General features: G+C 44.6%; 1 protein-coding gene across 1 annotated transcript in view; it reads right to left on the bottom strand.

The window, feature by feature from the left end:
• Nucleotides 1-432: 432 nt before the first annotated feature.
• The window catches only part of atp10b (ATPase phospholipid transporting 10B), a 34,542-nt gene continuing 23,654 nt past the window's right edge, over nucleotides 433-11,320 (bottom strand). Inside the window, exons 13-21 of the mRNA XM_083652548.1 lie at nucleotides 10,802-10,986; nucleotides 6,913-7,168; nucleotides 5,921-5,997; nucleotides 5,664-5,789; nucleotides 5,333-5,533; nucleotides 5,088-5,168; nucleotides 4,873-4,977; nucleotides 4,220-4,407; nucleotides 433-2,372 (exon numbers count right to left, since the gene is read on the bottom strand). Coding sequence (XP_083508674.1) covers nucleotides 2,024-2,372; nucleotides 4,220-4,407; nucleotides 4,873-4,977; nucleotides 5,088-5,168; nucleotides 5,333-5,533; nucleotides 5,664-5,789; nucleotides 5,921-5,997; nucleotides 6,913-7,168; nucleotides 10,802-10,986 — 1,568 coding nt within the window. The 3' untranslated portion in view covers nucleotides 433-2,023. The remainder of the gene's footprint in view (nucleotides 2,373-4,219; nucleotides 4,408-4,872; nucleotides 4,978-5,087; nucleotides 5,169-5,332; nucleotides 5,534-5,663; nucleotides 5,790-5,920; nucleotides 5,998-6,912; nucleotides 7,169-10,801; nucleotides 10,987-11,320) is intronic.

The following is an 11,320-nucleotide window of genomic DNA, read 5'->3' as shown; positions in this document are numbered from 1 at the left end:
ACCTCAATCCTGTAATGCACGATCAAGTAATAACCTATAAAAAAAACTCAGGACAACCTGGATTATCTGAATATCATGTATGCTGCAATGATGTTATATTAATGTATAAATTGTTATATGACCATGAAGACCAAATAAAAAACAAAGCGGAAATTGAATCGCATAGAAATGTATTCAAATCACACAGAACAATAATAATAAAGGTTTTTGGCAATTGAAAATTGTTCTCCCAACTCCCAAGTCTTAGTGATCATGGGGGGAAAACAGTAGAACTTGCAGACATCAAAATGTACATTTTTCACAAAGAAGTCCTTTCATTTTTTCACACAATAAGTTAGTCTTCAAAAGGACACTGTAGTTCAAGGCTGGATTACAAAGCTTCCTTTATTTATGTATTTATTTATTTATCACACGCACGCACGCGCGCACACACACACACACACACACACACACAGACACACACACACACAGACACACACACACACGCACACACACACACACAGACACACACACACACACACAGACACACACACACACACACACGTCAGACTTCGCTGATCCAGAGACCACAGCTGAGGGGCCCATGAAAACATATGCCTTGGAGCCTCGGGCTCCCTCACGTCCTGGGCCCTGGGGCTTAGCCCCTGTAAGCCCGTGCATTAAACCAGTGCTGAGCCCAATGTAAGGATATGGCTCAATGTAACTTGTATTTGTTTTGCTCATGTTGTATTTAGTTCTCAATAAGAAATTATGTTCAAAGTCAATGGCTCTAACATTCATACAGTATTACAATCAAAGCATGTTCTTAGTGGGCTGTTTGAAGGGATTTCAACACTGTTAAGTCTATTTTCCATGACTTTGTCCCATTTGACCTTTCTGCAGCTTCTCCATTTCACACTAGAGGGCAGCATTGTGCAGACAGTGGGACGTTATATAAGCAGTGCTACTACAGTATAATGAAGTAAAGATGATAACTAACTCAGGCATACTCTTTTTACAAGTGGATTTGGCTGGTTCACATTTTCAGCTGTAAAAGCAACAGACTTTGTAGCAGTAAAGTTCGTTCTTATTCTTCACCATTTTCTCTCCTTGTTTTATCTAGGCCTATAGGTGATAGGAAGTTGAAAAGGAAGTGGGGCTTAAAAAATGAACAAAATGTCACTATTTTCATATTATTGCCATGGAACATTTTACGATACATAAAGATGACGAAAAGACACAAAATTACTCACAGGCCCAGCCTAAAAAAAACACACAAATTCTCCATTTTATTCCCCGAAACCATCATGCCACCATCATACATAACTGCCCTATTCACCTTATGTAGAAGAGACCGTCTGGCTTGAGAGACTAACAGGAAGTGTAAATACAATCGGAACTTCCGAATGTATTTACACTTCCTGTGACTCATAAACCTAGTCCGACTCATGAGTCAAACTAGGTTTGACTCATGAGTCAAACTAGGTTTGACCAGGTGAGTCAGATGAGTTTGAGGTAAAACAGCCGGCGTTTTGAACAGGAAGTCGTTATACAGTGGGTCAAGTGGGCGGGGCTACATAAGGTGTACAGATATCAACAAGTGAAGTGGAAATACCATAAGCACGTTATGCCATCTGCAAGCCGCTAGTGCATACAAACCACAAAGACCAAGATGCATTGTGTGGTATCCATTGATGAGTAAGTTACATTCAGTTGTCTAGGTGAGGAGGGGAATATCTTAAAGAGACTAAGCATTCTGGAAAAGTGAGACTTTTTGGAAGGGCAGGTAGCAGGATACTGGGATACCAGTTACCACTTTCTACCCCAACAAATCATTACAAAATGAACTCATCACCCCAAATAATGATTTGTCCCAAGACGAGAGAAAGAATGTTCTGTTTGTACTTAGGTCCCCCCCCCCCACACACACACACACACACACACGCACATGAAAAATAAAATAAAATATACACTGGGACATATCCAGATATGAGCCAGTTGAAAATCTGTACAGTCTCTACATTTTCCTAAATAAATAATCGCCCTAGTGCAGCGCTCCTGTGTCTTTCTGCCCATCTAGATGCCAATGGGTCTCTGATTCTGCGCGCTGCGGGGGGCTTTGACAGTTCTCGGTGATGACGTTCAGCGTGATTTCAGCCTCGGTGATGTTAGAGGGGTCTGGAGAGGGGGGGTATATGATGTCCGTGGAGGTGTCCAGGGTGGGCGAGGGAGAGGCAGACCGCCCGGAGAGCCTGCTGGCGTCCCCCGGGCTCCTGAAGCCCCTCCACTCCTTGATCCAGCGCTCCCTAACGGAGGGGTCCAAGCGGTCCAGATGCCTGGCTCGCACGAGCAGGGAGGGGGCGAGAGTGTTCCTCAGCACGTGGAACATGTACCTGGGGGAGAGAGAGAGCGTGGTGGGGGGAAAGTAGGCCAGTGAAAAAGATGCGTTTCCTTTGATGTAAATCAGAGCGTTCTCAGCACACTAAATATCAGCTCTTTCACACGCATCTGTGCAGTCATTCCTGACCGTCACAATTAACATGATTTAATGACAGGTAGAGCCCGACCGATATGGTTGGCTGATATTATCGGCCTGATATTGGCCTGATCACAGATATATCAGTGTCAGCAGATCTGGTCCGATTTGCACCGAGAATTATTTAAATTTTGAAAGTTGTATAGGCAGCATTTATGTATATTTGACCCCTTTTCTGAATTCAAGTTATATATTTGTTCTATTTGTGTTTTTTATTTATAAATTTTTAATTCCCAGTGAAGTCAGTGTTGTTTCACTGTTTCAGTGCACTGGATTTGTCTCTGAACCGCAGCAGTCATCGCTTCAGTCACTGTTTCTCTGCTGTCACTTTTTTGCACGATAAAACAAAGCAGCAGAAACAAAATGAAGAAGCAAATTGTGAGGGTGAGATTTAGAAAACCCCCTAGAGGCTTATAGAAGGAATCTCATCGTGTGTGTGTGTGTGTGTGTGTGTGTGTGTGTGTGTGTGTGTGTGTGTGTGTGTGTGTGTGTGTGTGTGTGTGTGTGTGTGTGTGTGTTGTAGAGGCTGACATTTTTTCGGGAGTCTCATGGGATTCCCGCGGGATTGGGAGTAAATTCACTATTAATCAGGTGATTGGGACGGGACAGGAAAAAAGTCACTGGGAGAATGGGAATAATTGCAGCGCACGGAAGCAGAAGTCTTGGCGCTTGGAGGCTCACAATTTCTAACTGCCCCCTCAGTCACTTCATCCTGGAGCCCTGCCCCCTCAGTCACTTGAATCTGGAGCCCTGCCCCCTCAGTCACTTGAACCTGGAGCCCTGCCCCCTCAGTCACTTCATCCTGGAGCCCCGCCCCCTCAGTCACTTGAACCTGGAGCCCTGCCCCCTCAGTCACTTGAACCTGGAGCCCTGCCCCCTCAGTCACTTCATCCTGGAGCCCCGCCCCCTCAGTCACTTGAACCTGGAGCCCTGCCCCCTCAGTCACTTGAACCTGGAGCCCTGCCCCCTCAGTCACTTGAACCTGGAGCCCTGCCCCCTCAGTCACTTGAACCTGGAGCCCTGCCCCCTCAGTCACTTGAACCTGGAGCCCTGCCCCCTCAGTCACTTGAACCTGGAGCCCTGCCCCCTCAGTCACTTGAACCTGGAGCCCTGCCCCCTCAGTCACTTCATCCTGGAGCCCTGCCCCCTCAGTCACTTGAACCTGGAGCCGGGCCTGTTTGCAGTCCATGCATTATTGAGGTGTGTAAAACGATGCTGACTTTTGAACACTAAAAGAATATTGAATCCATACTACTATAGCGTAAGGTGACCAGACCTCCCCGATTTTCAGGGACAGTCCCCGTTTTTGGGGACCTGTCCCCGGCTGGAGCTGTCCCCGATTTTCAAAATAACAAACAAAATATCAAAATAAATGAAACTGGAATCATCCCCCTTTTTTATTTCATAGGTAATAACATTGGATATTTTAATGATATATTGATTGCCGGAGTGGAAATGTCCCCGATTTTCATTTGAGAAATCTGGTCACCTTACTATAGCGAGAAAATCACCACTACTTCCTGGTTACTTGCATGATGCACCAACCGTGCGCTGGCTCACACTTGTCTGACTTGTTAAGCCGTACCCCCCCCCCCCCCCCCCCCCACCCCTTCCCGGCTGCAGCATCGCTAGTGCCAGTACGCAATTATCAGGCTTATTGGGTTTTACGGAGTGACAGACGCAGTGTGGACACACTGATGGTACCTGGGCAGCAAAGCCAGCACGGTGCTGATGATGCAGATCAGATAGAACATGGGGTCCGCCATCTGCGTCTGGAGGGTCCAGTACGGGTTCGAGGGAGGGTTACAGGTAATGCACATGGCACTGTAGGCCAGGGTCACCACGAAGTACACCGCCACACTGCCCAGCATGATTACCCAGTGAACCACCGTCTGCAAGACAAGTACACACAAGTCACACACATGTCACACACACATTACACACAAGTCACACACAAGTCACACACACGTCACACACAAGTCACACACAAGTCACACACAAGTCACACACATCACACACAAGTCACACACAAGTACACACAAGTCACACACAAGTCACACCCGTCACACACAAGTCACACACAAGTCACACACAACTACACACAAGTCACACACAAGTCACACACACATCACACACAAGTCACACACAAGTCACACACAAGTCACACACAAGTCACACACAAGTCACCCCAATGTGAGAAATCAATCATCAGCAATTACACTATTATGGGAGACATGCTCATTCTCTGTTTTAATAACGCGGTCAAATCAAAACACAGATAAGCAATTTAAACAATTTCAAAAGATAGCCTACAGAAATATTGCAAAAATTTGATATGGCATCGGTCCAGCGCTCACCCAGGTTTTGATCTCGATAGACAGATGCAGGAGGATGGTAAATAATGAAACTGTGTTCAAAGGAGTTCCAAACGTAAAAACGTCAATGTCTGAATCTTGGTAGGCCTGAAAGACGAAAGTGAGTCATACTCAGAAAGCAGTTGGGCAATAAAAGACATGGTAACTAAGGAGTAATCCAAGTATCTAGGTAGGATATATTCCCATTTCTCTCTTACCCAGTATGGAATAAAGAAGCAGACCAGACTTTGATAGAAGGCATCTAGCATGGCAATCCAGAATGTTGAAAACTTGTATTCCTAAAATATGCACATTTGAAATATTTATTTATGTCCACATAAATACATAAATTGAACCCCTGAAAGCAATGATTCAGTATATAACAGATTTATGGATTAGATGTTGCTACCAAACAGGCCAGCTAAGAATAAAGAGACTTGTGCTGTGTGAGACGATCACTGACCCCTGCGCCCTGCCCGGTCCTGTACAGCTCAGGGAGACCCAGCAGCATCTCCGCGGACACGTCTCTGTCCATAATCCCGAACATGATGGGCGGGAGGGAGGTGAAGAAGAGGTTGAAGAAAATCAGTAGCCAGTAGTCTATCATGGTGGCGCCCGAGAAGCCGCAGAAGAACTGATACCAGAACAGCAGGTTCACATAGGCCTGGGTGGAACAGAGACGAGGCCGGTGGTGAACAACCTCAAATTGTGGATGATATTGAGAGAAACCCATGCCAAAAGTGTTTATTTACACAGCAGCATATTTCTTTTTAAAATGCAGATACAAGACTCACCACATTCTTGTAGAAGAAGTAGATGATCATATTTGCTAGTCGAGTGTAGCACCAGTGTCCGTGAACCAGCAGAAGCTTTTGCAGGTGTTTGAAGCGGGATATGGCAAAGTCACTTGCCATGACCGCCTGCGGGTGACAGATATTTGGATGAGTAAGCACAAAAGGCAGGGAGAAGATGTTTTGAAGCTAAAGACATCAGTTCTGAGCGGACATCAGTTCTGAGCTGACATCAGTTCTGACCTGACATCAGTTCTGACCTGCATCCCCTCCTGACCGGATATCCCGATTCCCACATCAGCCGCTTGGATCATGTTGACGTCATTTGCACCATCACCTGAAATCCCAGAGGGAATATCAGCTTAACCCATTGATACCTGATGCAGCATTTGTGTGTGTATCCCTTTAAGACCGCGAACCGCGTCACACGGTTCGCGGTCTTAAAGGGATACACACACAAATGCTGCAAAGGGATATACACGCAAATGCTGCATCAGGTATCAATGGGTTAATCAAACATGCAATACCTTGAAAAGCTGTTCAGACCTGTGCTATTGAGTTATTCCAAAAATGCATTTACTAAAGATTTCTAGTCTGTATTATTTTCTATAAATCTTTTCTACATTTTCACTCATGTTCTATATTTTATACGCAACTCAAGATCCGGACTCTAATGTCATCCATAATTTAATCGTGGATGCCTGTTACTCCCATACTGCATCCACATTGTGCTTACGTATTCTGATAGAGGGTCCACCATGCTGCACATACTGTACTACAGGCTACAGCCTCAAATACAATCGCGTGAAAGCCCCTGAACATCGAGAACAGGGACACGGGTCTCGTAGTCTAGTCTTGTTAGCAAGAAAGACAAATTCAAAAGATTTTTTTTTTAAGGAAAACATTGTTCAGAACAATCTAACTATGACATCTTAAGACTAACAATATATGTTGCCCAAGCAAAGCAAAGGCGTTGAATATAACATTGTTTGTATAAGAGTTATATTATGCAAACGTATGCAAACAATGTTACACTTTAACATATATGTCTCCAATTCTGTTATCTACTGTATCACTTTTATAGTGTAGAGTGCTTTGCATTGAATTTAGAATAAAAATCCCAGAAAAATAAGTTAAATAGCTCAATGACATGCAAAAAGTCAAGGGGTTTGAAATACTTTTGCAAAACACTGTAATCCAAAGGCTAAGAGTGCCACATCTCAATATGACAACATTTCCTGGCGCTTCTTACCGACGGCGAGGGTCATGACCTTGAGTTTCTCCCTGATGACCTTGACCACGGTGCTCTTCTGCAGGGGCGTGACCCTGCAGCACAGCACCGAGCGGCAGCACCGGGCCAGGTCCACGAAGCGGTCCCGCAGGTCCGACTCCAGAGCCATGGCCAGCGTGCGTCCGTCCAGCACCAGAGCCATGGTGGGGGCTTGGAGGTCGCCCTCGTAGCGCCTCACCTCCTCCAGAGCGCAGTCCAGGGCGGACGCACACATGAGCTGCAAAGCACCAAAACACCGTCTGCTTATTTGGGTGGTTCCTCTGTGGTTGTGTGTCTCATTACACCATTAAAACAAACAAGATCTGAACACTAAATATCAAATATCAATGACTTGTTTGGCAGTGAATAGTTTTGTGAGGCAATCTGTCTAATGAAGGCAGTCTGTCTGTCTGTCTGTCTGTCTGTCTGTCCTTCGCATATCGGATTGACTTCAACCTCGGAGAGTGCGCTTAGGGACTCGATGATGTACACTGCAGAATTTTGTGCAATTCCGACGCGCGCATAGTCATAGCGCCACCTAAAAGGCAACACAAAAAGCAGTTTATCTCGAGATCCGTTCATCCGATCGACTTCTAAATTGTGGGGTGTGCTGCTGGGAACCCGACAGAGTGCAGTGCTGGGGTGAAGAGATGTGTGAATGGGGGGAAGGGGAGGGAGGGGAACGGGCACTGCACCAGTATTTGAAAAGCCAAATGATTCTGTCCTCATCAAATTAACTCTTTTAAGCAGATGTCCTAAGATGACTCCTAACTTCAATATTAAGCCATAATGTGCTTACAGTTTCATGCCAGCAGTCAATATGGAAGAGTGGGTGTCAGTTTAATTATATATCTCAGCTTGGAACAAAATTATTAATTTAATTCGTTCATTTGCATAGAAAGTGATCAGTGCTGACCAGAGGAAAATGCAAATTGTTGACGTGTCTGAAGATTGCCATGTGACGTGTGTTGTTAGTGGGATCAACAAACAAAGCGAATTAAACACACTAGGAGGAAAATGGCATATCTGAGATACAGATACACAGATCAAAGAGATAGACAAGACAAAAAGCACCCCGCTGAAAGTGTTAGCAAAAGAGCTACGCCGCCGATCGAGTAATGTCCAAGATGTCTGACTGCGAGCAATTACCTCGTAGCCTATAGAGACACTGCATGAAATAGGCCACGCCCATCACGGGGGAAAGCGCCCCATTCACTCCCACACACCAGCGTCATTTTCCTTGAATTAAACATAGCTAAAAGCTGTTGTGTGGTGGGGCTGCGCAGACAACAAAGAAGAATCAGCAATTCAAGTTTTTTTTGTACTCCCGAGCAAAACAAGGAAGCCATTGAGAATGGACGAGGAGAAAAATGTGGATCTAGCTGTCAAGGAAGTAAGTTCATCTTCCCTATATATGATCTTTGTGTGCAACACGCGACCATGCACGCGACATAGGAGAACGCCAGGTTTGAGGGGGAGGGGGTTTGTTTTCCCCCCTTTTGGGCGTGGCTTCTGAATGATGACGCGCTCCGCAGTGTCTCTAGGAGGGAGATCGGACGTGCCGATGTTTGGGGGTCACATCCGATTTGTATTTCCTCTATCTACTCCCGGCTGGATGTCATTAGGTGTAGTAGGCAGAGTGATGAAGGAGTGCTTCCCTCAGGTACGCCGCTGGTCATTGTGTTATGGCGGTACAAATTGTTCATTAATTTGCCAAATATGCTTCCACCCTTGTTGATGAGAGAAGGGGTATTTCCTGTGAGGGTTGAATATTGGACCCTTAATTAGATATGAAAGCATAAGATATTGTTTTGGGGGGTAACTCGCCCCGTTCATCACCTGAGAGGAGCGGGGCCGGCCCTTTGTGCTGGAAAGCTGCCCACGTGTATCCGTGTTGGAGAGGCGAGGAGCAGCTGAGAGGTGGTTTCAGTCTATTTGAGGCCAGGGATGATTGGACATGCCAGCTTGTTCTGAAGGGTCCAGGATGGTTAATGACCACAGAGAAGCAGGGCCCACATCCCGTCCCCCATGTCTCTCTCACATGGAAATGTGAGGCTTTGACCTTTAGCTGAAGTCAAAGTGGTCACAAAGCTTGGGCCACTTAAATTGGAGGCAGAAAAAGACACACGGGGAAATGTCTCTTGAACTTTGGCGCTTGGAGAGGAGACGGCTAAACGGAAGGATTATCGAAGGCCGTCTGAAACAAACTACATGTGAAGAAATGTGGTTTTGTTTTTCTTGCCTTCATCTACGTATTTCAAGGTCCAGTGTTCAACCGCGGTTTGGGGAGCCTGTTAAGCTACTGTTGTATGTTTGTAGTATCTTCTTGTTTCATTAGTTTTACTAGCTTTTCTTACACTCTCAAATTGATTGGCTTATTATGCAAGGACGACGTATAAATTATAATGTATTTTGAAGTATGTTTGTTTATGTTGTTGTAATCACGGTGTTGATGGTGTAGATGACAGACCATTTAAGGTTATTTGTGTTCAAGTAAGGGGCAGATAAAAAAAATAAGAATTATATTCTTCTTTCTGCTCCTTTTCAGTCATGAAAAGCATTGATTTCAAACATGTATTGTGATGTATTGTGTAAGCAAATTTATACTGTATAATTGTGCATTTTCATGACAGGAACAAATAAAAATGAATGAATGAATGAATGAAAGTAGCAGTAGTAGTAATAGTAGTAGTAGTGTACCCGAAGTGACTCAGAGCGGATTCCTCGTGAGTCCAGTGTGGTAGCGAGTGGATTGGTTAAACTCACTCCCCAGTATAAAGGCATGTTAATCAGCTCCACCAAGGGAGCTAGCTCTCTTGGTGCAGTGGTTAGCATGTCTGACTCCCAAGCCGAAGGTCGGCGGTTCGTATCCACCCCTGGGCAAGCCCTTAACATGGGATGCTGCAAGTACCACCAACACAACAACACCGTTACAGCAGCAGCAGTAGTAGAACTAGTTTATACTGCATTGCTTGTAAACACTGGAACAAAATGGGCCTGTAATTTAAGTGGTTTGATACAAGAGTTGGAAAGTGCTGATTCTGCAAAGCCATAATATTAATATATCAATAATATTAATACAAACAAATAGATTGGCACTTTTATTTGCTGGTCTAAACCTTAAAGCAGACAAAAAATAATAATAATTTAATTCAAATTCCATTAGTATTGTAAGAAATGTGTCAGATGCACCGTCATTTCTCATCCAGTTGACAGTGAACACTGAACAGTAAAGAAAAGAAAAACCTTCAGTGAGACAGACGGTGATAGAGAATAAAATCTATTCTTTCCGCTAAATGTATATGTAAATGTATATCACAGCTTATCTAATACCAAATGAATTGAAACCAATGAGTCCAGGAAGATTTACCATAAAAGTATATTTAATACCAGATATTCTCTGCAATATGCATATTGACAGAGGGCATGAATCTCAATGTACACATCTGATATGTCATACAGAGTCAATTATTCAGCCGCGATGTCACAATTTGACATACGCTTTATACTGTAAAAAGAAGAGGAGGAGGAAAAGCAGAGAGGAGGGGGTGATGACTTGACTTGGAGCCTACAGTGCTGCCTGTCTGTATCAGCAAGTGTTCCTGTCTCATGGCCATTGTCATGCTGAGTTTCTGAAGGCCAGAGCAAAGGGGAGAAATCTCCTGCTTGATAAGCTAGTTATATGTCTCTGCATAGTGCAAATATGCATTTGTGAGATGTCATGGGTGAATCTATATGTCAGATGTCATGTCATAATGTGTATGTCATGTCATCGTTTATAGCATTAATTATGTGTATGCAATTATAGCTTATTGATTAGGAAATGGCAATGGAACTTATATTTTTCTCCAACAGACGGTGTCCTCCTTACCTTGTTCTTGGAGCTCATGTTAAACACCAGGTCTCCCTCGTCCAGCAGCCTGCAGGCATAGGCGATGGTGAGGGCTGTCTCCGTCTTGTCACCGGTCAGCACCCACACCTGGATCCCTGCCTCCCGCAGCGCCACTATGGTTTCAGGGACGCTCTCCTGCAGACGGTCCTCGATGCCCGTGGCCCCTGGGGGACAAATTATATGTTATATGTCATGTCATGTCATGTCATGTCATGTCATGTCATGTCATGTCATGTTATGTCATGTCATGTCATGTCATGTTATGTTATATGTCATGTCATGTTAGACGTCAGCTGACTTGATTCCATAGACAGAGCGTAGAATGTTATAATAAATGTCGGAATATAGAACGCCTAAGTCTCGCCATCGCGAGATCACCCATGGGACCTGAGGAAGTGAATTCTCATTCACTCCCCCATAGACGTTTCTTAAAATCCTTATTTAAAGACAAACCAAGTGATTCAGCTTCAGAATCACAAGAGACCATAGAACATTTTA

Source organism: Poromitra crassiceps (assembly GCF_964638095.1).
Source record: "Poromitra crassiceps genome assembly, chromosome: 15".
NCBI lineage: Eukaryota > Metazoa > Chordata > Actinopteri > Beryciformes > Melamphaidae > Poromitra > Poromitra crassiceps.
This window is presented reverse-complemented; position numbering and strand designations above follow the sequence as displayed.